Source organism: Bufo bufo, chromosome 11 (genome assembly GCF_905171765.1).
Source record: "Bufo bufo chromosome 11, aBufBuf1.1, whole genome shotgun sequence".
Classification (NCBI taxonomy): Eukaryota; Metazoa; Chordata; class Amphibia; order Anura; family Bufonidae; genus Bufo; species Bufo bufo.
The window spans coordinates 36,493,663-36,520,064 of NC_053399.1; the positions used below are offsets into that span (position 1 = coordinate 36,493,663).

The window sequence follows — 26,402 nt, forward strand, 5'->3', positions numbered from 1 at the left end:
CCCTGCCACAGAAGTTTGTGAATAGCCTGAAAAAAGGAATTTGCGGCAGAGAGAGAGGTCGGAGAAGACGAGAGTGCTCTTACCACCTGTAGCATCATAAATTAACTCGTACAGGCGTTTGCCAAAAAGTCAGGGTCCGCTTTGAAGCATTATCTGCCGCCCAGCAGAAGAGCCATAGGGTTCGGTGAATAAGCACCAAAAGGGCTGACGAGCGGACCATAATCCTGGCCGCGTCCAGAGAGGCTTCACATATACACACACTGGCATGGGAGAGCTGCAGGGCAATATCGGAAAGTTCCCCCGAGGGGACCCCCGAAGAGAGACCCTGACATAGATTATTTGTCCACTCACCCACAGCTTTGCTCACCCATGTAGAGGCAAAAAACGGTCGCAGTGCTGTGACCACTGCTTCAAAGAAAGATTTTGCGAAAGATTCCCTGATCAGTGATGGCCAGTTCGCAGTGTTCGCCAACGAACACATGTGGGCTGCCATCTTGATTCACAATCCGGCGATGCACAGGTAAGTCCTTACCTGTGCCTGTGTTGCGAGCCGGTCTGAAACAAATACGGTTACCGGGAGCAGGCAGTTCTGAGAACAGCCCGATGAAGGCCCCCGGCGGCTGTTCTCGGAACTGCCTGCTCCCGGTGACTGCATTTGATTTCAGACCGGCTCGCAACACAGGCACAGGTAAGGACTTACCTGTGCATCGCCGGACTTGTGAATCAAGATGGCAGCCCGCATGTTTTCATTGGTGAACACTGCGAACTGGCCATCACTGTCCCTGATATCAGAGAAAGAAGCCCCATCTGCCATCAGCAAAGTGGTATGTTTTGCCAAGCAGGATACTGGTGGGTCAACTATAGGTGAGGACGACCACTTCTTATTCAAATCCTACAGAAATAGGAGGACTTGGCAAGGCAAAATGTCTATCAGGAAAATTCCACTCCTTGGAAAGAGAGGAATCAAAATCCTGCTGGTAAAGGAAAAGCCCAACCGGCCGATGAGGGTGCGGGGTCCTCAACCTGTAAGGTCTCTATAACCATGGAGATTGTCCACCATGCAGGACAGCTTTGAAGACTGACCCTCAGGAGAGACAAAATCCTCATCTGAAAACCTCTCCTCGGAACATGCCTCTTCCAAGGAGGACATGTCAGAGTGAGACTCTCTGTGAGGTGGCGGAGAGGCAGAGGAAACGGGAGACGCAGACACCCTTTTGGGGGAGGATAGTCTGGCCTGTTTAGTGGGACAGCCGCGATGGGAATGAGCCCCAGGATCCCCAGAGTAAGACTGTTCAGAGGACGGCCTTGTGGACAAACGCCCCAGTATTTCCACAATGGCTTTGTTGGTATGGAAGACGACCTGTGCAATCTTTACCATAGGCTGGGCAGTAGGAGCGACTGGGTCAGGGGCAGAGCCACTTGGCGGTGGATCAGAGCATGAAGAGCAGAGGGTATCTAACTGACCGGATGGAAATTTTGAGCGACAAGAAGCACAAGCAAAATGGCGCACAGAAGTGACCGCCTACTTTGGGGCCTGGGGTCTGGACTCGGGCATAATGAGTACCCTGTAGTGAGAGGTAGGAGGATGAGGGGGGTAGGTTAAACCCTGTAGGAAGGGGAGACCGAGCTTACCCGGCCTGTGTCCCTCAATGCAGCTTGTCCGGAGGTGCCTTGATCCAGAGTCCCACTGAGGCGCATTTGAAACAGGATGTGGGCGGAGGCAGAAAATGCGCCAAGATTCGCCCCAGGATACAGCTGAAGGAGGGGGAGCGGGGAGAACTTTATGCTTCGCCCCCAAAATGGAGTCTTTCCCCGGCGAAACTGTGGGGAAGAGCAGGCCTGACCCTTCTGCCGTCCCTGGCGCTGGGAGAGAAGAACCCTCGAGGAGCGATGCGGGAGTAGGCCGCAGAGAAGCTGGGGCCTCAATTAGAAGCGGCCCTGTTGGAGCACAGGACCGGAAAAGCCAAGAAGGAGGAAGGGCACTGAGGAGAGGGGGCATTGCGAACCGGAGGCTTCTCCAGCCCCACCGCACCAGACCCCGCCCCCGCCCCCGACAGGAAAAAGGCGCATGGAGAGGACAAGGCCTCCATGGGGGAATCGCTCAAGGTAACCTGAGAAGTTGAGGGAGGAGGATGGAGGGGAGCATTCTGGGGGCCAGAAATGCTCACGCGTCCGGCGTCTTCTGCCCCCCCTGGCTCCAGCCGGGTCACCACCTTATAACCAGGCTTGACAAGGCCTTAATGACCAGCACATTTTATTTTATTTTTTTTGCCTCTGCATTTCAGCAGCCATAACTTTTTTTTTACTTTTTCATTTGTCTGAAACCTTATTTTATGCTGGAGAAATTTTATTTTTTGGCCTTGTTGTGGGGTACATACAAATTATGGTGTCATTTATATGATTTTTTTGCTGAGGAAATATATATAAAAAGTGATTTTTGCAGGTTTTTTTTATGCCGTTCATGTTTCCCACTAAACAACCTGATAAATTAATTCTTAATTCTATAAAATATATTGAGTACTAAAAAAATGCATTTTTTGTTTTTGTGGGGGTTGTGGAGTGTTTTTCTATTTTTTATTACATTATTTATACCATTTTTTGTTAAATCCCATCATTAAGGGATTACTAAGTAGGTCTAACAGCAGGCATACTTAACAGATCACTTTGTAGGTCCTTAGGGATGACTACAAATGGCTCTCCCAGTCTCCCACCAGATGGGGGGAGCTCACTTTGATGACACAGTATGGACCGCGGCAAGCAAAGAGGTAATAGCCAGGATCTGAGTAGCCTCCGACCTCAGCAGTGAAGCAAGAGCTTGTGCTAAGAACTAGAGCTGTAAGAAACGTTTGTAAGAGCGTTCCTGATGCCTGCACCCCTCCTCTACTGCAGAAACACCAAAAGACGTCACTGCAGACTGAGGCCCTGCGCCATCAAAATAGAATGGGCGGCTGTAAAGCTGTTAAAAAGCTTCTCTGGTGTAAAAAATGTACTCCTGTTGAAAGTATGCGGTGCAAAGTAAAAATCCTCAATAAACAGTAATTAAATATTTTCACCACTCACTGCCTAGGCTAGGGTTATGTCCTGTAGATCAGTTTCAGCTTGCTGCTTGAGCATGCTCAATTCCAGCACAAGGCTGTATGGGAGGTTGTAACGGAGAACTAAGGTGATAAGATACAAGAAAGGAGAGGACTTGCTCTTTAGTGCCAGGGGAATTCAGAAGGAAGAGAACGGCCTGGAATAAATGTCTGCAATGGGAACTGTAGTCTGCTACCCACATGCGTTGCTCCTGAAGTCAAGTCCACTATCAATAGACTGAGGAGAAGCACATCGAGAGTAACAGTGCGACACAAAAAGGCACTTGCAATATATAGTATTTGTGTTGTTCCTTTTATTTGTGTGTATTACCCTGCAGTCTTCTTTCTCGTCCGAATTCTCGAATTCCCCTTTAATGGAACATATCCTTTAGATTTTTCTTACCATCTTTCTACCTTTTGTCCCTTTTTTCATTATGTTACCCTGTCAATTTGTGTGAATACTGTTTTTCTTATATATTAATTTTTATTCTTCTTTTTCTATGACTTGTTTATACTTTTCATAAAGAAAAACATCAAAGCAGGATAAATAGCATATCCAACAGCCATAAAGTGTAGGGAAGAATTAATGATCTTTCTCTAACCTGGACATGCTCGTAGTCAGTGCCATATTCGTCAGAACTTGCCACTTGTCTTTGCTGGTTAATCCATTCCTGAAGGTCTCCAGATTCTCGTATGAATTCATGCAAAGCCAAAGCTTCTTCTAGTTTTCCCCATCTGCACACAGTAATAATAGCAAATAAATTGTATTTCAACAGAATGGCTTGTAAATGGGAGGCTCAATAAAGAATGAATCATAACTCTAAGCTGAGCACTTTCTGATCCTTGTTAACTCTATAGTTTAAAATGGCCAAGCCAAGCAGTAGGCTTAGGGCGCTTGCACATATTTTATGGATCAATAATAGAATTATATGGACCCATACCGACAGACACTGAAGTTTTTTCTCACAGATTACAGAGGAATCCAGTTTAGAATGTAATGTTTCACAAAGGAACTATATAGCTGCACACAGAGTGCCTACAGGTTAAGTGTTCGGACTCATAGGAATGCCATGCACCAACATCTGGCTTTATGTAGATGGTCAGGGGTGTAGCTATAAGGGGTACAGAGGTAGCAGTCGCTACTGGGCCCTGGAGCCTGAGGGGGCCCAGAGATCCTTGTGCCACATAAGAAGACACCAGTATTATAGAAAGTGCATGCTGGTGAAGTTACACCTCTGGCTGGGGGGGAAGGGGTCAAGAATTTGGCATGGGACGGGGTGCGTGTGGGGGTGCCATTTCAATCTTTGTCTCAGGCAGCAGGAAGGCTGTGCGCTTCCCTGCTCCTGGCCAAAAAACAATGAGGGAATGGGGGACCAAGCTGAACTCTTGCACCAGGACCCATGTGCCTTTAGCTACGCCCCTGCTTTAAGTGTGGTGTGAAAAGTATTTCGGTATGTAGCCCCAAGATCTAAAAGTGCAGCAAATTACTCAATGGGGTTGGACACTTTCTTACTCATATATGTATTTACCAATACAGTAAGATGCCAAGTTATATCTTTATTTTGAATACTGCTACTGTACCTTTCCAAGATCTCTGCTCCCTGCACCACCCACAAGCAGCCCTCTCTATACTGGTCATGCATCGCTTCTATGGGAAGAGGAATAATCACATGACCTAGACATCCATGTCTCTCCATGTGCTACATAGAACCTAAATTATGGGAGCATGCACAGAGATATGGACATGTGGGTCAGGTGACCTCCAGGGCATGATGACACATGGACAAGCAGCAACATATGACCAGGACTGTTTATGGAGAGTGCAAAAACTGGAGCTCTTGGAAAGGTGTCCAAATACCAAATAAAGGTATATTAGTAATCGTTACAGCTTTGGATCATACATGGCCAATCCCTTTAACAATGTACTTATTCACACTCTACTCTCCACCAAAACCTAACATTTTCATAACCTACTGTCATGTCCTGTCATGTAGTAAAGGTAGCACATGGAAAGTAAACTCGTGTTGTGCTGTTTGCTATGATACATTACCTTACACTTGCACAGTCCTCTAGATCTTTCATTTGTGAACGGATCTTTTGAACAGGAGCATCAACCTCATCATAACCAAGGGAAGGCAGGTTTCGCCCCGAGGTGACTAGCTTAGATGTCAAGTCTTGGTAGAGCTCAATCTCCTGCTGTAAATCCTGGGGATAAAATTTCACGAAAGTTCCCTTTAATCCTCACAAAAAGTATCTCTCAAACATGTACATTTTTGGGATTTTGTTAGTAGCCTGTAGGTATTCTATCTTTAATGATTAGCAGAATCCTTAAGGTCCCTTTACACAGGAAAATTCAGCAGGCGATTGTCAGGAAGGAAGCATTCCTTCCCTGCTAGCGCCTGCTCGCCAGTGAAGGAGACTGCTGCATTTACATGTAGTGATCTCCTCCACAGTATGGGCAGGAGCAATTGCTAATGCCATCGCTCATCCCTATACAGAACCATTGTTTGCCGGCAGCAGGGGCTGTTTAGACGACACGATTTGCTGTCGGCAAAGGATGATTTAGGTGTCCGCATGAAAGATGCGATTACCCGATGAACGATAGTCACCAATGACAATTTCGATGAATCGGCCCGTGTAAAGCAGTCTTTATAGTTAGAAATTTTACAGCTTACCTTGTGTTTCTTCATCATTTTTAGGGTGGCAGATTCTTCTTTGCCATAATCTTTACTGTTAGCCAATGGACTTTTCTCTCCAATCCAGCTCTCCATGTCAGTCACATCAAGTAGGAACTTTCAAATAAAAAAATTAATAAAAAATCTGTAAATCAATAATTTTTTAACATAGCAATTCCTTTAATTATATTTACAGAGTATCTACTAGGATGCAAAAGCATGTGGCAGATTCTATTATGGGAAAGCATCCTATGAAGTTACCACTTAATAACATCAAAAAGGAATCTGTCAGCACGATTTTGGACTATTAACTGCAGTCCGGACTGTGCATTTCAGTGCAGCTTTGAGTGCTGACAGTGGATAACCAGAGGAAAATCTGTGATCTGGATCCCTTATCTTCAGTACTACTCATGTATTACGGCAGATAATAGTCCAAAATCCTGGTGACAGATTCCATTTAAAGGCGTTGCCCTATGAATAAACAGCAAGGGGTATTTTTAGATCATGCAAAACGTAAAAAAAAATTTGGTTGGACTCATGAAAAAAAATATATGTCCATGCGTTCATTGCTGTTAGAAACTCGTTCTTGCGCCCCCATTGGCATTTTCTTTTTTAAATTCTATCTCAAATTGTCCACCTAATATGCAGTAGATCATGTATCCTCTTGTACATGCTATTTTGCAGGCCAACCAAAAGGAATTCTCACACAATCAGCATCTTCTCGCCAGCGTTCAACACATTAGGTCGATGTTCTGAAAAGAAAACAAAAGAACACCAGGGGGGCGCTATACCTGGTATATCATTGCAATACCTAGACACAGGATCTAACAGAGTAATTTCATAATTAATCCTGGGATAACCCCTTTAAAGGCTCTTTTTTTTTCCATTGGTCTTTATTAAAAATGTTGAGCTCCATTCTCTGTACAGCCTTGAGATTCTCTAGTAGCAGGCTCTGTATTTTTACTGTTTCCCATCAGGCAGCTCAGCTGTCAGGCTCCTTATATCTGATCTTTGACCTCCTAAATATTCATTATCGCTCAATTGTTATCTTACTGATAAGAACGTGGCTTAAATAATTCTTTATGACCTTTTAGTAATTTAGAGATAAGGTTTATTAGATGACCAGCAAAATGTGAAACTGAAAGCAGGATTCACACAGCTAGACAAACAGTTAACCCACTGTGGCAGAACGGCTTAATATTTGTAATAAACACCAACTGAAAAAATAATTTTTAGCCCAAAATGAGTAAAATCAAAACTTTAAAAAAAGTTGCCCTCGAAGGTGTACATAGCCTTTTAATGCTTATCGGGCCCTGGAAAAAAAACACTTTAAATTCCAGATTGTGCCTAAAAACCCTGTACACTTCTCAAAATAGAAGTCCTGGTAAGTAGACAGTCATTTATCCAGAGAATCAGGCTAGATACATCTGTACACTTTTGTGAAAACTGTGTTAAAAGAATCATCCAGCTACAGGACACTACCCCCTGCTTGACAGTGATTAGAGATATGAATGCTATAGTCAGAAATACAGACTTTCTCACATACAATCTCTCACCTCTGGCAGGCCCCAATAAGTACAGTTATGCATGTATAAAATACCTGTCACTGACTCAAAATCAGTAATTAATATGTCGATATGCACCTCCATTCCCCCACGGTGTTACATCAAACCAGACAATAAATGCATTGACAGGACTCCAGTGCATGCGCACATAATGGAGAGTATTTTAGAAGAAGTTCTCTCTATGCATTCCACTGCCGGTTTGTGGGCGTATAGCAGGGTAATGGGGTGTGTATCGACATACCAATTACTGGTCTGGAGTCAGGGGCAGGTGTTCTGTGCATATGTTATTGTACTTAATAGGCCTTTCCAGAGGTGACAGATCACCTTAAAGGCTACATTCCCACGGCTGTATGTGTTTTGCGGTCCGCAATGATGTCCGTATGCCAACCATTTTTTTTTTTTGCGGATCGATTGTAACAATGCCTATCCTTGTCCGCAAAACGGACAACAATAGGACATGTTCTATTTTTTTTTCGGGGAAACGGAACGGACAAATGGATGCGGATCGCACACGGTGTGCTGTCCGCATTTTTTTTCGGACCCATTGAAATGAATGTGTCCTATCCGCAAAAAAAAACGGAAAGGACACGGGAACAAAATGCGTTTGTGTGAATGTAGCCTAAAGCAGAACAATTAGTGGTGTTTTTTCCCTAATTTGAAGAACTGGAGAAAAACAGCCAAAGTTGAGTGTGATCTCACCTTCTGAAAGCTGACTGAATCCTGTAAGCCCTTCATCCTCGTGTCACACGCCCGCTCCAGCTCTGCCCAGGCAGTTTGCAGCTTCTTATTCTTGTCAGAGATGTTGCGAGATTCAGGGTGGCCACTTGCAATCAAAGAGCTGCCCATGTCCAGCACACGGCGTAGCTGCTGTTTATGTGCATTGACTTCAGCTTGTAACTCCTAAAAACCAAAAAGTTGATTAAATTATGGGTAGCGTTGAGCAAACACCTGGAAGTTCGGGTTCAGGACCCGAACTTGACAACGAACCCCTAAAATGGCTCTAAAAAAAAGTCATATAAAGGGCTAGAGGGCTGCAAAAGGAAGCAAAATAGGGGTAAGAGCAGGACAATTGCCCTGCAAACAAATGTGGAGAGGGAAATGAATGAAAATAACATAGAATAAAAATAAAAGTAGAAAATAATGATCTTGAAATAGGAGGCGGAGGTCAAAGTGGAGTAGGAGGTTGAGGAGGCGGTGGACGTGGCGGTGTAGGTGGAAGCGGTGGTGGAGGAGGAGGAGATAGCCAACACTATTTTTTTATTTTTATTTTTTTATAAATTTGGGAAGACCTCAAAACATTGGGAAATATAAAAAAGAAAACGGACAAGTCCTGTGGGATTCATGCCTGGTTCATTTGAATAGGATATATTTCCACTGGACCGGGGGTCGAGTGGAGGGGTGGACCGTAGGTGCAAAAACGCAACCAGAGAATTTTTAGAAACCAATGGTTTTTTTATTGTTAAAGTGACAACGCGTTTCGGGGTTCTGCGGACCCCTTTTTCAAGTCGGTGGGTGGAAACCGCTGGTGGAGAGAGCGCTGCTTCTAGCTCCTGGCACTTCTAGCCTCCAGACGCCACACGTGCCAGGAGCTAGAAGCAGCGCTCTCCACCAGCGGTTTCCACCCACCGACTTGAAAAAGGGGTCCGCAGAACCCCGAAACGCGTTGTCACTTTAACAATAAAAAAACCATTGGTTTCTAAAAATTCTCTGGTTGCGTTTTTGCGCCTACGGTCCACCCCTCCACTCGACCCCCGGTCCAGTGGAAATATATCCTACTCATCAACCCAGACGGCGGCTTGGGCCCCGCCAAAGGGGAACGCGGACGGAATCGGCAGCATCCACCAGTGAGACATAATCAGTCCTATCCACCTCCAGTCCAGTTGCACCAAACAATAGGTGCATCAACAACAGGTGAGCAGTACCACTCTTCCTGTTGCTCTGGAGGCTCGGCTCTTAACTTATTTACCCTATGAGCGCCTTTTTCTCTCCTTGGCCATTATCTACTGGTTCATTTGAATGAACGTGAGCTTGTCCACATTGGCTGTGGACAGGCGGCTGCGCTTGTCTGTGATCACCCCCCCTGCTGAACACACATTCAGATAATACACTGGCTGCAGGGCAGGCCAGCACCTCCAAGGCGTAAAGGTGTGAAGGGAGACCCAGACGTTGAAGGGGGCAGACCAGTCATTCAGTACGTGTAGGCGTGTGCACACATACTGCTCCACCATGTTGCTGAAATGCTGCCTCATGCTAAGACGTTCCAGGTCAGCTGGTGGTGCTGGTTGTTGTGGCGTGCTGACAAAGCTTTTCCACATTTCGGCCATGCTAACCCTGCCTTCTGAGGTGCTGGCGGTGCCCCAGCTGCGTTGGCAACTTCTTCCTCCTATTCCTCTGCCTTCGCCTTGTGCTTCCACTGTGCCCCCGCTGTCAGGTGGGAATGCTACCAGCAGCGTGTCTACCAGCGTGCGCTTCTACTCGCGCATCTTCCGATCACGCTCCAGTGACGAAATTAAGGACGGCACGTTGTCCTTGTAGCGGGGATCCAGCAGGGTGACCACCCAGTAATCAGCACTGGTTAGAATGTGGGAAACTCGGCGGTCGTTGCGCAGGCACTGCAGCATGTAATCGCTCATGTATGCCAGGCTGCCCAAAGGCAACGACAAGCTGTCCTCTGTGGGAGGTGTATCGTCTGTGTCCTCTGTATGCTAAATGTTTAAAGTAAAAACATATTTTTTTTTTTTAAAGCACAAAAATATTAAAAGTTTAAATCACCCCCTTTCCCAATTTTACATATAAAACTAGCCGTAACAATTTTTCCATTCACATAGCCGTATGAGGGTTTGTTTTTTGTGGGTCATGGCATGCAATATAGTGGGAAGCGGTAAAAAACATAAATGGGGTGGAATTGGGAAAAAAAAATGCAATTCCGCCACAGTTATATGGGTTTTGTCCTTACAGCATTCCCTATGCAGCAAAACTGACCTGTGTAGGTTTTTTTTATGTTTTAATACTGAAAAAATAATAAAAAGTACTTAGCTATGTGGAGGCTCATTTATTTGTGGGATGATCTGCAGTTTTTATCGATACAATTTTTGGAGTATGTGTGACTTTTTGATTACATTTTTTTAAGCAAGGAAAAAATGGTGAATCGGCCAGTTAGATTTTTTTCCCGTTATGTCATTTACTGTATGGGTTAAATAATTGTATATTTTAACAGCACTGAAGTTTTTTTTAAGCTTATACTGTAGTTCCATAGAACTACAGTTTAAGCTGAATTTGCTGTCATCCTATGTTGGTCTGCCACCTGCAGTCCAACATAGGAACTGCAGCTCTAATACGCTGGGTCTCTTCATTAGTGTATTAGATCAAAAAACTAGCTTCCCCGATAGCCGCATGGCGGAGCTGGGCTATTTACCACGGCATCTAAAAGGTTAAATGTCTGGGCACAGTTATTACCCGCAAGCCTCTGCTGTTTGGGACCCGATGGCTATGTCACCTGCTGCACACGCGAGAAGGCGCCATGTTTAAAGACCCTCCCAGCGCCGTACATGTATGGCGCTGGGAGCCTAAGGGTTAAAATATTTAAAACATTTTCCTGTGTGGTGAACGATGGAAAAAATCGGAAAAACGCACGATTTACAATTTTTTTGTCACCTTGTCCCCCCAAAAAATGGAATAATAGTGATCAAAAAGTCATATGCACCACAAAATAGTACAAACCCTCACACAGTTCTGTAGACGAAAATATAAAAAAGCTATGGCTGTCAAAAATGGCGATCCAAATTTAGATTTAGATTTTTTATTTTTCAAAAGCAATAAAACAAAATAAAAACTATACGTTTAGTATAACCATAATTGTATTGAGCTGTAGAATAAAGATGTGATGTCATGTCACTTTTAGCGCACACTGAATGCCATAATGTCAAAAGCCCAAAACCGTTGACGGAATTGTGTTTTGTTTTTTCAATTTTATCCCACAAAGATTTTTTCCCCATTTTCCAATACAAGAAAAATGCATCTTGTCCTGCGAAAAATAAGCCCTCATGTGGCTATGTGAACAAAAAAATAAAAAGGTTATGGCTATTATAATCTGGGGAGGTAAGATAAAATATGCAAAAATGAAAATAGGCTCAGTCCTTAAGGGCTCTTTCACACGAGCAGATGCCGTGCGCTGAATCCGCTGCGTGAAAGAGAGCCAAGCCCCGTCCCGGACAGCAGAGACACGGAGCAGTAACATGGTTGATAATGCTCCGTGCCTCTCTGTGACCTTTTTGCTACAAAATCACAGCGACAACTTTATCTCACTGTGATTTTGTAGTAAAAAGGACAGAATGCAGGGGAGAAGGCTCTTAGGGTTACCATTATGATGTGCAGAGAGAATGCAGGGAGTGGGCAGAGCAAGAAGTCCGTGAGGTGCATCATTTTGGCAGCTTACTACTCTGCAAGTTTTGTTACTGTTTGTAGTGCTAAGGACCTATAGTGCAGTGCAATTTGGAAACTTGCATTTGAGAGTCCAGTAAGTCCATTTTAGTAATTATAAAAATCTTTTCAAAGTTTCAGTTCAAGGCTTGTTTCTCACATACAGATCTTAATGTAGTTTTTTTTTTAATGCAAAACCAGAAGTGGACAGAAATGAGGAGAAAAATATAAAGGAAGGACCTTTTCACAGCCACGCCTGTATTTGAATGGAAAAACTGCATGTTTGAAAACCCAACATAAGTTACAAATAACACTGGAATCGCAAAAGCACTTTTATATTTTTTTTTATAAGGCAAAGCCAGGTAAACCTTTTCAAACCCCTTCCCAACACCATCTGTATGTATAAGGTGGAGGGGAATGTATAAAGCAGGCCGTTCTACAGATGGCAGTCCGCTGGCAGTGACCGGGATAGGAGATAATTCTCATCCTGGTCAGGGGGGCTCCATCTATCCCCCAAATGTGTAAAAACTGTACCAATAAAAACATATGAGAACACACACAGCTCCATCAAACCAAAAAATTCTAAAGCAATGGATGTCAGAACACGGTGACACATGACTCTTGGAAAGGAGAGCGAAAAAAATGCGAAAACTGGCTTTCACAGGAAAGGGTTAACGAACCCAACATGAATGCCGGGTAATGACACACAGACATTCATTCATGTAACAGCAACTATTCTGCTCAGTGTAGTGTTGTCAGTTCTTCAGCGCTGTGCACAGAATGTAAATGAAGCAGACATGGAAAGGTCTACACAGACAGAAAGTATGTCAGTGTAATGGTGAATTAAGTCATAACACAGACCACACAGACCGCGACTGCCATCCCTTAGGTTTCCATGTAACAATTTGTGGGAAATGCACAGTCTACCGCAATTCCATCAGCCAAAGCAAATGGTCCGGCTAATAACATGGCTCCATTCACCACGGCTGCGACTGGCAACAAAATCACTCCCTTTTTTTTATAAAATGTGCCTAAAATATCTCCTTAATATATTATATTCGCAGTTGATATTTTATTAACTTTTTATATCGTTTTAACCCCTTAAGGACCCACCCATTTTTCACCTTAATGACCAGGCCATTTTTAGCAAATCTGACCAGTGTCACTTTACGTGGTAAAAACTTTAAAACGTCTTTACTTATCCAGGCCATTCTGAGATTGTTTTCTCATCACATATTGTACTTCATCTCAGGTGGTAAAATTGAGTCAAAAAATTTCATTTTTATTTATAAAAAAAATACCAAATTTACCCAAAATTTGGAAAAATTAGCAAATTTCCAAATTTCAATTTCTCTACTTTTATAATAGATAGTAACTTCAAAAATAGTTATTACTTTACATTCCCCATATGTCTACTTCATGTTTGGATCATTTTATAAATTACATTTTCTTTTTTTGGGACGTTACAAGGCTTAGAAGTTTAATCTTAAAATTTTTCAGAAAATTTCCCAAATCCACTTTTTAAGGACCAGTTCAGGTCTGAAGTCACTTTGTGAGGCTTACATAATAGAAATCACCCAAAAATGGACCCATTTTAGAAACTACACCCCTCAAGGCATTCAAAACGGATTTTACAAACTTTGTTAACCCTTTAGGTGTTCCACAAGAATTAATGGAAAATGGAGATGAAATTTCCGAATTTAACTTTTTTGGCAGATTTTCCATTTTAATAAAAGAATTTCCACTAACAAAGCAAGGGTTAACAGCCAAACAAAACTCAATATTTATTTCCCTGATTGTGTAGTTTACAGAAACACTCCATATGTGGTCATAAAATTCTGTACGGGCACACAGCATTGCACAGAAGGAAAGGAACGCCATATGGTTTTTGGAAGGCAGATTTCACTGGGATAATTTTAAGCTGCCATGTCACATTTGAAGACCCCCTGATGCACCCCTAGAGTAGAAACTCAAAAAAAAAAGTGCCCCATTTCAGAAACTACACCCCTCAAGGTATTCAAGACTGCTTTTACAAACTTTGTTAACCCTTCAGGTGTTCCACAAGAATTAATGGAAAATGGAGATGAAATTTCAGAATTTAACTTAATCCACTTTTTCCAGTAACAAAGCAAGGGATAACAGCCAAAAAAAACTCAATATTTATTGCCCTGACTCTATAGTTTACAGAAACACCCCATATTTGGTCGTAAACTGCTGTACGGGCACGCATTGCGTAGAAGGAAAGGAGCGCCATATAGTTTTTGGAAAGCAGATTTCTCTGGGATAATTTTAAGCTGCCATGTCACATTTGAAGACCCCCGGATGCACCCCTAGAGTAGAAACTCCAAAAAAATGACCCCATTTTGGAAACTATGGGATAAAGTGACGTGTTGTGACGTGTTGCTACTATTTTAGGGTACATATGATTTTTGGTTGTTCTATTCACTTTTTGTGAGGCAAGTTAACAAAAAATTGCTGTTTTGGCACAGTTTTTATTTTTTGTTATTTACAATGTTCATCTGACAGGATAAATCATGTGGTATTTATAGAGCAGGTTGTTACGGATGCAACAATACTTAATATGACTTTTTTTGGCTGTTTGTTTAAGTTTTACATAATAAAGCATTTTTGAAATTTTTTGTGTCTCCATAATCTGAAAGTCATATTTATTTTTATTTTTTGGGCGACTATCTTATGTAGGGGCTAATTTTTTATGGTATGAGATGACGGTTCGATTGGAACTATTTTAGGGTGCATATGACTTTTTGATCGCTTGCTATTACACTTTTTGTGACGCGGTGATACCTAATATGTATACTTTTTTTATTCATTTAGGTTTTACACAATAATATTTTTTAAATAAAAAAAATCATGTTTCAGTGTCTTCATAGTCTGAGAGCCATAGTTTTTTTATATTTTGGTTGATTGTCTTAGGTAGGGTCTCATTTTTTGCGGGATGAGATGACGGTTTGATTGCTATGATTTTGGGGGGCGTATGACTTTTTGATCACTTGACATTACACTTTTTGTCATGTAAGGTGACAAAAATTGCTTTTTTACACCGTTTTTATTTTTTTACGGTGTTCACCAGACGGGTTAGCTCATGTGATATTTTTATATGTCAATTTGTTATGGACGCGGCGATACCTAATATGTCTGTTTTTTAAAATATATTTTGGTTTTAAACAAAAAAAGCATTTTTGAAACTAAGAAATGATGTTTTGGTGTCCTTATTTCCTGAAAGCCCTATCTTTTTTATTTTTTTGGCAATTGTCTTAGTTAGGATCTAATTTTTTGCAGGATGACTTGATGGTTTGATTGGAATTATTTTTGGGTACATATGACTTTTTGATCACTTGGTATTACACTTTTTGTGATGAAAGGTGACAAAAAAATGGCTTTTTTTAGCACAGTTTTTATTAAAAAAAATTGTTACGGTGTTGACCAGATGGGGTGGATCATGTCATATTTTTATAGAGCAGGTTGTTACGCACGCGGTGCTACCTAATATGTCCGTTTTTTTTTCTATTTTTTACAACTTTATATGTCTCTTTTTATGGAAAGGGGCTTTTTTTTATTGAAACTTTAATTTTGTTTTATTGTTAAAAACACTTTTTTTTCACTTTTATTATTTTTTATCTTTGTCCCACTATGGGACTTCATTACAGGGTCTGATCCCTGTTTCAATGCAGCACAATACATTGACTATCAGTGTATTACACAGTGTAAGGCCTCATGCACACGGCCGTGTTCCGCGGCCGAAAGCGGTCCGTGGTAACCCGGCCGGGATTCCTTCTGACAGCAGGAGCGCACGGCGTATTGTATGTATTGTGTTGTGCTGCATTGAAACTATGGCTCTTCATGCCGCCGCTGCTGTTCAGTGATACACTCGTATGATCTATACGAGTGTATCACTGAACAGCAGCGGCGGCATGAAGCGCACGGCGTCATAGCAACCAATGACGCCGTGCGCTCCTGCTGTCAGAAGGAATCCCGGCCGGGTTACCACGGACCGCTCTCGGCCGCAGAACACGGCCGTGTGCATGAGGCCTTATACACTAGTTTCCCTATGAGACCCAGCCTGGGGCTGGGCCTCATAGGCCTCCGTACATGCCGAGCTCCAAGGCCTTGGAATGGCTTAGGGCTGCCATGGCAACCATCGGGTCTCTGCCACCGCAGCGCGGGGACCCAATGGCTAAGGAGAGGGAGCACAAACCTCCAATATGCCGCGGTCAGCGCTGACCGCGGCATATGAGGGGTTAAATCCACCGGCATCAGCGTTATCACCGATGCTGGTGGATGCAGCAGGGATCCGGCTGTCAGTAACAGCCAGATCCGTGCTGCAGATCGCGGCACCACACATAGGGGGGAGGAAGGACCACAGGACAAGAATGCTCGTCCTGAGGCGCAAAGTACTGGCCTGTTAGGATGAGCATTCTCGTCCAAGCTCCTGGAGGGGTTAAAGGGAATCAGTCACATTGAACATGGTGTTTGAGCTGCAGGCAGCAGGTTATAGAGCAGGAGGAGCTAAGCAGATTGATGTATAGTTTTGTGGGAAAAGATTCAGTATAATTAGTAATTTATGCATGTAAATTCCTGCTCATTCTGGGCATTAAAGTCCAGAAAGGGGGTCCTATTAGTGATTGACAGCTATCCCTGTATACACAGTCATGATGCCTTCCCTCTATGAGGAGGAGGTCCTATCAGAGATTGACAGCCTTCCCTCTATGAGGTGGAGGTCCTATCAGTGATTGATAGCCTTCTCTCTATGAGGAGGAGGTCCTATCAGAGATTGACAGCCTTCCCTCTATGAGGAGGAGGTCCTATCAGTGATTGACAGCCTTCCCTCTATGAGGAGGAGGTCCTATAAGTGATTGACAGCCTTCCCTCTATGAGGAGGAGGTCCTATCAGTGATTGACAGCCTTCCCTCTATGAGGAGGAGGTCCTATCAGTGATTGATAGCCTTCCCTCTATGAGGAGGAGGTCCTATCAGAGATTGACAGCCTTCCCTCTATGAGGAGGAGGTCTTATCAGTGATTGACAGCCTTCCCTCTATGAGGAGGAGGTCCTATAAGTGATTGACAGCCTTTCCTCTATGAGGAGAAGGTCCTATCAGTGATTGACAGCCTTCCCTCTATGAGGCAGAGGTCCTATCAGTGATTGACAGCCTTCCCTGTATGAGGCGGAGGTCCTATCAGTGATTGACAGCCTTCCCTCTATGAGGCGGAGGTCCTATCAGTGATTGACAGCCTTCCCTCTATAGGACCTCCTCCTCATAGAGGGAAGGCTATTAATCACTGATAAGACATCCTCCTCATAGAGGGAAGGCTGTCAATCTCTTATAGGACCGTCTCCTGGACTTCAAAGCCCAGAATGAGCAGGAATTTAAATGCATAAAATACAAGTTTTACTGAATCTTTTCCCATAAAGCTGTATATCAATCCGCTCAGCTCCTCCTGCTCTATAATGTGCTGCCTGTACCTATTTTTGCATTTTCATGGTGACAGGTTCACTTTAAAGGATATATGCCACTTAGAAGTAAAAATGTGGTTTGAGTGAAGTCGCCTTCAATATTCCAACAGTGGGTGACCATTGTGCTCATTTTAATAAATCTATATGTTGTGTAGGTAAATCAATCAGTAAAGCTATGTCCACATCTGTTTTGAGGTTTCCATTTTCAACAGAAGCTACAACATTCTGCTGGATACGTTACACCAGGGGCGTCTGAAGGGCCCTATTGACTTTTAATGGAGTATGCCAAGGTGTCTGTTGTTTTGATGGGACTATACCAGAGCTGCATTGAACAAATATGAACAGCCTATGAAAATGTAATAAGTAACTGACTACTATGAGAACCTTCCCAATCCTTGTTAGGTATTTTATGTTTCCAAATACAGTCCTGATCAAAAGTTTAAGACCACTTGAAAAATGTCAAAAAATCATATTTTACATTGTTGAATCTTAACAAGGTTTCAAGTGGAGCTTCAACATGCAACAAGAAGAAAAGAGAGTGAGACAAAACATTTTGCTGATCCAAATTTTAGGACCACATGCCTTTAAAAGGCCAAATCTGTGCAAAGATGTGGATTCATTGTAATTTTCTGTCAGGTAGTCACACGTTGTGATGGCAAAGGCAAAAAAACTCTTTCCTTTTTTGAATGTGGTCGGGTTGTTGAACTGCATAAGCAGGGTCTCTCACAGCGCGCCATCGCTGCTGAGGTGGGACGCAGTAAGACAGTCATTTGGAATTTCTTAAATGATCCTGAGGGTTATGGAACAAAAAAGTCAAGTGGAAGACCCAAAACAATTTCATCAGCACTGAGCCGAAGGATCCAATTTGCTGTCCGTCAAGACACTGGACGATCCTCGACCCAAATTAAGACCCTTACTGGTGCTGACTGCAGCCCCATAACCATCAGACGGCATATGAGACTAAAAGGCTTCAAAAACAAAAAACGTCTTCAAAGACCTCGTCTCCTTGAACGCCACAGAACTGCTCGTTTGGACTTTGCAAGAGAGGAGGTGGAAGAAAGTTTTATTCTCTGATGAGAAAAAATGTAACCTTGATGGTCCTGATGGTTTCCAACGTTACTGGCATGACAAGCAGATCCCACCTGAGATGTTTTCTACGCGCCACAGTGGAGGGGGCGCCATAATGGTCTGGGTGCTTTTTCCTTCAGTGGAACAATGGAGCTTCAGGAAGTGCAGGGGCGTCAAACGGCCGCTGGTTATGTCCAGATGTTGCAGAGAGCATTCCTCATGACTGAGGGCCCTCGTCTGTGTGGTAACGACTGGCTTTTTCAACAGGACAACACTACAGTACACAATGCCCGCAGGACAAGGGACTTCTTCCAGGAGAATAACATCACTCTTTTGGCCCATCCTGCGTGTTCCCCTGATCTAAATCCAATTGAGAACCTTTGGGGATGGATGGCAAGGGAAGTTTACAAAAATGGACAACAGTTCCAGACAGTAGATGGCCTTCGTGCGGCCGTCTTCACCACTTGGAGAAATGTTTCCACTCACCTCATGCAAACGCTTGCAGCAAGCATGCCGAAACGAATTTTGGAAGTGATAAACAATAATGGCAGAGCTACTCATTACCGAGTTCATGTTTGGAAGTTGGATTTCTGTTTTGGGGGGGGTTTCGTTTTTTTTTGGAGGTGTGGTCCTAAACTTTTGATCAGCTGAAAAACAGCCTGTTTCAGTTTATCCGTTGTTTTCATTAAATTGAATGCTCAAATTTTTTTTTTGTCTCACTCCCATTTCTTCTTGTTGCATGTTGAAGCTCTACTTGGAACCTTGTTAAGATCCAGCCATGCTGAATATGATTTTTTGCCATTTTTCAAGTGGTCTTAAACTTTTGATCAGGATTGTATATAGTCACTAAAGATCAATATACAAACACTAGACATTGCATCAGATCTCAAAGAAAAAATACAAATCAAAACTTTCTATCCTATGAGTTCGTTTGCACATGAAATCTATGGATTTTAGATCATGTTTCACCATGAGTACTTAGATTAGCAGAACTTGTATTGTGAATCCAAGCGTTGAAATATGAGGCATAAATCCAGTGTCACAGGACATAGTACCTTATGTTTCTGAAGCAAACTCAGTGCTGCGTCCAATGACTTGCCAAAATGAGTGGAGCTGGCAATCGGCATCTTTTCGGAGATCCATGTCGCCTCCAGGTCACAGTAGTGATAAAACTCATATTGATTCACTTTGGCTTGCAGGAATTCTCCTCTTTTGGTCAAAGGCTCTTGTAGGGATTCAAATCTGCAAACAGATGTGTGTTAGTTTGCTCAGTGTTACAGCAATAGCCTCCATTGCTGCAGACCATGGAGAACCCCAAATAAATGATCTCTCATAAACTTTAATGTAGCCTCAAAAGGGTTCTCTCATTAATGTCAACTCATTTGCAATTGAAGCTAGTCCAGCAATCCGCTGATTAAGACTACATGCACACGATAGTGCCATGTTTTGAGGTCCTCAAAACATAAATGCCGCCTGTGTGCGTTCCACAATTTGCAGGACGGAACGGGCCGCCCATTATAGAAAATCCTATACTTATAGGACATGTTCTATTATTTTATTTTTTTGTAAGGCCACGGAACTGAGCAACGGATGTGGACCCATTGAAGTTAATGGGTCCGCCTCCTTGTTGCACAAAGTGCAACTCGGGTGTGGACCCAAACAACGGTCGTGTTCGTGAGGTCTAATGGTGGAAGCTGTGGTCAGTCACTTCCCCTGCAGCGACCACTGCAGGAGAAATGTAGTATTAGGCTAATTTCAGATGAGTGTGTCCACTGCAGAAAACATTTTCACAGGACTGCACGGCATTATGTCAGTGCAGTTCAGTAGATGCAGACAATTCAGAGACGCACAGCATTATAAATCATTATAATGCCTTCGGACTGCGGTCCTGTGAAAGCAGCAGTGTCCATAACGGGAAATCACGCTCCCACACAGACAGTGTTTTCCACAGTGGATCCGCTCGTCTGAGATTAGCCTTAGTATTTGAAAGCAGTCATTCATATGAACGCAATACACGGATGGGACAGTCCACCAGAGCAAAAGCCACTGTTGGTTAGCAGTTCTCTGCTGTGGCTTATAAAGGAAGGTCTCAAGCAGGAGACCTCCTCTATTATGTCCATATAACCTAATAGGGTATAAATTAGGTGGCTGTCTAAGTCAGACAACCCCTTAATTATACTGTCATGGATGCCAGGTAAGAAGCACATTAGTAGAGGGACAAGGCCTGTGCAGATATTAATTTATTTCTGGTCACAGGTCACTTGTAAAATGGTTGTTATTTATGCCTTACTGTATTTTCAGTAGTACCATAAACTCATTTACCTCCTCAGATACTTCATCGTTTCATCCATGATTTTTTGTGAGTTGAAATGATTGGTGGCCATCTTCTGAGCCCGGGACACAATTGAGTTCATTTTATCTGCCAGCTCTCTGCTCTCATTTTCGAGCTGACGATGCTCTTTCAGCAAGTCTCGACTAGTTCTCAGGTCATGTCCAGACTCCGGAGACTGCAGAATCTTCTCTATCTTCTCAATCTTCACTTTGGCATCCTGGATTATAAACATTAAGAGGTGTGGCACACTTTACTATTCTGCTCCTTTAAAACATCACCAACCAAATGACCATATATTCAATAGAATTCACAAATTGCATTATTCTCATTCACAGCAGTAGCTGAAAATAAATGCAGATTTTTCTCAGCGATCAGACATAAACACCACTTAAATAATGCTGACTGCCAAAATCCGGACACTGGTGTCAAGTTCAGCACCTATAAACCTCAAACCGCAGTAGTACTTCGAAATATATCTGTGGTCTCCTTAATTCCAGGTTTAAAAAAATATTTTGCGGCAGAACCTTAATTCCGATCACCAGGGAACATACAGTATTCTGTCGTCTATTGTCGTGGATATGATTGTGCCATTACGAGTCTAAGGGGCTGATCAAATCTCGTTTTTGCTGTATGCCATACGGACACGTTTAGACATACAGTAAAAAAATAAGTATACAAGGGTACGCTACTTTGTGGTAATCCATCTTTGGATTGGTACAGAAACGTAAACAATGACAAAGTCAAAGTCAAGTATGCACTTTTGAACTACTTTTGCCCAATTATAGTCTATGGGAACGTCAAGTAATAAGGGGCACATTTATGAAGACCGGCGTTTTAGACGCTGGTCCTAATAAAGTCCTATAGCTGGCGGTAGATCCGCCAAACTTATGTAGAGACACAGGCTTCTCCATAACTTCGGCGGATCTACTACTGATCTAAATGTAAGACAACTTCCGAGCTCTTACATTTAGACCTGAAAATGATAAAGGAGACGGGTCTGCCAGCCCGGCCCCTTCCCTGCCCATGCCACGTCCACAATTTTAGACCTGGCATGAGAGGAGCGAAGTTGTAGATATCTGTTCCTGAAATACGCCTAATGTAGGCGTATTTCAGATTAGTAAATGACCCCCTAGGTTTCTATATGTTTTTTTCTGTTTTCAAATGTACCTGTTTGACGTACAGCAAAAATCAGATGTGAACACCGCCTAAGACTGGGTTCACATCACATTTTTGCTCTACGTTTAACGTATACTTTGGAAAAAAAGATGCAAAAGTGCAGCACACTACATTTTTCCATTCCGCAGAGTCCAGTAAAAAAAAAAAACATCTAAAATTTTTTTACAATGAATCTCTATGGTTATGGACGAGGCAGATGCCACTGTATGGCATCCATTTGATGTATACTTTTTTTTTTTATACGTTAAACGTAAGACAAATATATATATATATATATATATATATACTATACCAAGAAGGATAAATTGTGCAATCATTGGAAAGGATCTGGAATGAAGGTTACTGGCTGACCTGCAGCAATTCCATCAGTTGTTCTTGCTGTCCTGCCTGCCTCAACTTGTCTCCTCTGTCAGCCATCTTCTGCTTTAACTCTTGCCACTTCTGTGTGACTTCCAACATCTTTGACTGGATAAAAGCTTTTTCATAATGATCTTCTCTTAGCAGCTGCTGTCCGACCTGTCACCGGATAAATACATAGGATGTGTGTGAATATACTCAAATCACAGTCTTCTTAAACATACCATGGAAAATATGCAGAACCAATTGTCGACAACCATTTTCTTAAACGCTGACACTTCAGGACTCATTAATAGGTTAGGCTATAATGTGTTTATTGTGGCTCCATTATCCTTTGTTATATATCCGTTTACTTCCTGAGGATTACTAGAGGAACACCATCGATGGGAAAAGAAACAGATGGTTCTGTATAATAACTGTCGCTGTCACATTTCTTTTTGAAAGTAAATAACACTTATTTATTATTTTTGAAAAAATGCTTAAAGGCTGTATATTTGCATTAAGACAAATCTCAATCTCATAGTTGGAGTAATCAAGCTCCATTAAAACGTAGTTATAGTACTTTGCTTCTCTGCAGGATGATTTCACGGTAGGATAGGACACCAAGTCGCAGACGACATGGAAGACTTTCTATGATTACTTACATTTTTGATTAAAATTAAGATGCAAAATCAGGGGTGCAACAGCAGCGCACATGACTGCGCATTCCAATTCCTGATCTATATCAAATTCCACTAAAGGGTCTTCTACACAGCAGGCAATTATCGAGGCCGAACCGTTTGGTCCCAATACTTGCCTGTGTGTCACAGAAGGTGAGAGCTGCATTTACATGCAGCAAGCATCTTCGCTGTATGGGGATAAGGGATCACTACTGCTTCTGGGCCACAGATCTTTGTGTAGACAGCACTATCTGCTGCCCAGAAACAATGACTTAGGTGTCTGCACCAGTGACGCCTTCACCCAATGAAAGATTGTTTGCTCAATCACTGGGTGATGGGCAGCGCCTTAAGACAGGGCAATTACAGGAAACGACCATTCCTAGGAACGCTCCTTCTCGATCATTGCCCCGATGGTCAGCCTGGGTAAAGGAGCCTTAAAGGGTCGTGTCACTAAACATTTTCTTTTAAACCAGTATCTGGATCTGAATTCGTTTATAATTGCATGTAACTAAAAGTTTTGTATAGACACCGAGTTATTAAATACAATGTACATGTATAGCGCCACCTGCTGTTTGTTCTCTCCTCCTTTTTTGTGTGTCTCATTGAGGTGGTCGCACACGCTCAGTTTAAATCTTCAACTGCAACCAGCCATATGTTCTGTTAGAAGCTGTGGCAGTTACAGAGATAGATGTAGCAGAAAGGACACGCTCCCTGAGCTGCCAGGGTGAAGATAATCTAGCAGAGCAATTAGAGCAGTGAATATGGCTGGATCTATATGCTGTACAGGGCTGGTTCTAGCTTTGTTAGGAATGTATTGTGTATCATGTTCTATATGATGTCTGCTTTCATTATTTACATCAATCGTGGCATAACCTCTTTAAGACAGTAGAATTTATGGTGCAGTAGATCCCAAGAAGAAAACCTTCCCTTTTGTGCACTAGGTTTCTGATCAAGTCATATACGTATCAAAATTACTTGAAGAAAAATAAAAAAACGGGCCGCTGTCTTTCAGTGCCGCCACACTTGAACTATGCGCTACAGCAGCTCAGCCCTATTCAAGTGAATGGACAAGAAAGGAGCCCTTTCTGGAAGAAGCAGCCAAGTTCTTACAATCTCATACAACCCATTGAAGTGCCTGTGATATAACTGCTTCTTAATACATACAGAGACTATAATTGTATGTGTACTGCTTCAGGCAAACATCAGCAACAGAAGCCTGACTTTCACTTGAGCAGTTTAATAATTTTTTTTAGCAGAGGTTAAATATATACAAAAAAAACATAATTTATTAAACCGTTCCAGGCTCGGTGTAATGCATATTACCACAACGTTATGCCAGCATTGTGGTTCATAACTGTAGGTGAAGCCGATGTACTAGAAATATTTTTAGCACATACAGATTACATTTACAAAGCAAACGTTGGATCGTCTGATTCATAAGTGGTTAAAGGGAATCTGTCAGCTCCGAAACTAAAGCAAGCGGTGTATAGAGTAAGTGGTGCCGAGTCCGGTTATGTAAGTTTTATCCTCATTCCAACGCTGTGCAGTAAAATGCATTGTGAGGACTCCTCCATTGTGTGTGTGTGAGGTCAGGAGTCCTCTTAATGCATTTTACTGCTGGTTTATTGGAGCACAGCAAGTGAGTATGAAGATAAAAATGACCTAACCGGACTCGGCATCACTTACACTATACACCGCTTACTCTAGTTTGGGGGGGTGTTTCAGAGCTGACAGATTCCCTTTAAGTTGGTGTGTTAGGCGTCCTGTATAGGCACTCATATATTTACATAGTAAGATATAAAGGCTTCACTCCCTTACAATCAACACACCATCATGTTATACTGTGAGGATAGTCATGCACATCCCTAAGGCCAGTTGTACGATGAAGATTGTGGATTACGGGCAGAGAGGGCCTAATAGGACCTGCCAAGCTTTAGAACCTGTCAAGGGATGGCACGATTCAGGTTTCTGAAAAGAGATGATCCTGAACTACTGTATATCAAGCATTTCTTAAAAAAGAAAGAGTGCCGACCGATCATCTTTAGGGGGTGCGTTCACACAACAAATTTTACTGTGAAATTTTGGCGTGGACAGCGGTCCCGAAATTTTGCCAAAAGCTTTTTGCCAAAAGCCCTTTCTGCCTCCCAATCATTTCTATGGGAGGGAGCGTTGAGGATCGCGGAGCGCAGCTTAAGGCCGCGGCTGCGCCGAGAAGGGACATGGCGGGTTTTTGGGGGAATTTCAGTGAGGCTGTCTACCTGTCCTTTGTCTGAAAGTCCCATAAGGATGTGTATCACAAAGCAAGATGCAAAAATGCATAAATGAGGTGTGTCTGTACATGAAGTGTGTAATGTGATAACTGAATAGGAGAAGGATGATTTTCCCCCTTTTCTTTGTAATAAGAAAAAGGGAAGACTTGCACATAACAAGGAGATTGTCTTGAGTATGACAATCAGAATTCCTCAATATGAACCTCATGATGGTCGGACACACCTTGCGTTAAGAGCACGTGGCTAGCTTTAGGAGGTAATGTTACTGGACAAAGAGCGAGTCTCCTCTATAAAATGCTGTGTTTTTTTCCGATTAGTACTTGTAAATATGATGTCATATCTAATACATACATGTATGTTATCTAGGCTGAAGGAATTAAATACAAACTTTGACTAAGTCTTCAAAGCACACTTGGTTGGCGTCCATCTCTCGCTCAGCAGCCTCGTGCCACTTTAATTTACGGAGGATATTAGTTGGGTCCCGATATGACTCATCTAAGGCAATTTTATACTTCTCCTCCATCCACACCAACAGTTCTGTGGCATCCCGATTAAATTCCTTTAGAAAAGGTAAAACGAGGTCAATTAAATGTGATCTGGTAGAAAATATACATCATATACTATAACTGTACTGTAATCTATTCTACACTTACCTGCTGCCTGCCATTTGGTTCTGGCTCCGGTGCCATCTTCACTACACAGTCCCTGTCTGAAAACACCCTGCATGAACATGTGTGCTGCTGCAGACAATGACTGGCCTCAGCAGTGATGTGCCCTCAAGTGGCACGCCACTGCTGGGTAATGTGCCCGCTTGGGGGCACGTCAATCAATTTCTGCAGCGGTGCACATGACCCTGTCCGTGCAGGAAGTTGACAAACAGGGCTTGGAAATCAGGTGAAGATAGCCCAGGATCTAAGGAGCTAGAACGGAGTAGGTAAGTGTACACATCTTTACAGGTCCCGCTGGGTGGGTCAGTGGGAGAATAAAAAATAAAAAAGTCTGGAGTCACGCATGTAGTTTTTGTGGCAGTTTTTGATGCAATTTCTAGAGTCAAAGACAGTAGTACATACATCATACAAGAGAAGATACGTCAGGCTATCCATTTTTGCTCATTTATAACCTAATTCTGGAATTGCCTCAAACATTCATCAAAAACAAAACACAAAAACGTAACGTGTAGTTCCAGGCTAAAGTCTTATTCACTTATCAGTGTCCATTTTGTAGATGCAAAGATTCAGAACGTTTGCATCCACACGGCCAGAGTTCTAGGGTGCGTCTCATTGTTTTTTTTCACTGTAGTTAATCAGTTTTTTTTATGGATCATTAAAAAAGGG

The 26,402-nt window shown here is 42.7% G+C and overlaps 1 protein-coding gene across 1 annotated transcript in view; it reads right to left on the reverse strand.

Moving 5' to 3' along the window:
• Positions 1-26,402, reverse strand: part of SPTBN5 (spectrin beta, non-erythrocytic 5) — a 255,561-nt gene that overhangs the window by 175,597 nt on the left and 53,562 nt on the right. Inside the window, exons 20-27 of the mRNA XM_040412759.1 lie at positions 25,457-25,627; positions 22,134-22,298; positions 20,597-20,823; positions 19,330-19,516; positions 8,014-8,214; positions 5,750-5,866; positions 5,125-5,279; positions 3,677-3,809 (exon numbers count right to left, since the gene is read on the reverse strand). Of these exons, the coding sequence (XP_040268693.1) occupies positions 3,677-3,809; positions 5,125-5,279; positions 5,750-5,866; positions 8,014-8,214; positions 19,330-19,516; positions 20,597-20,823; positions 22,134-22,298; positions 25,457-25,627 (1,356 nt within the window). The remainder of the gene's footprint in view (positions 1-3,676; positions 3,810-5,124; positions 5,280-5,749; positions 5,867-8,013; positions 8,215-19,329; positions 19,517-20,596; positions 20,824-22,133; positions 22,299-25,456; positions 25,628-26,402) is intronic.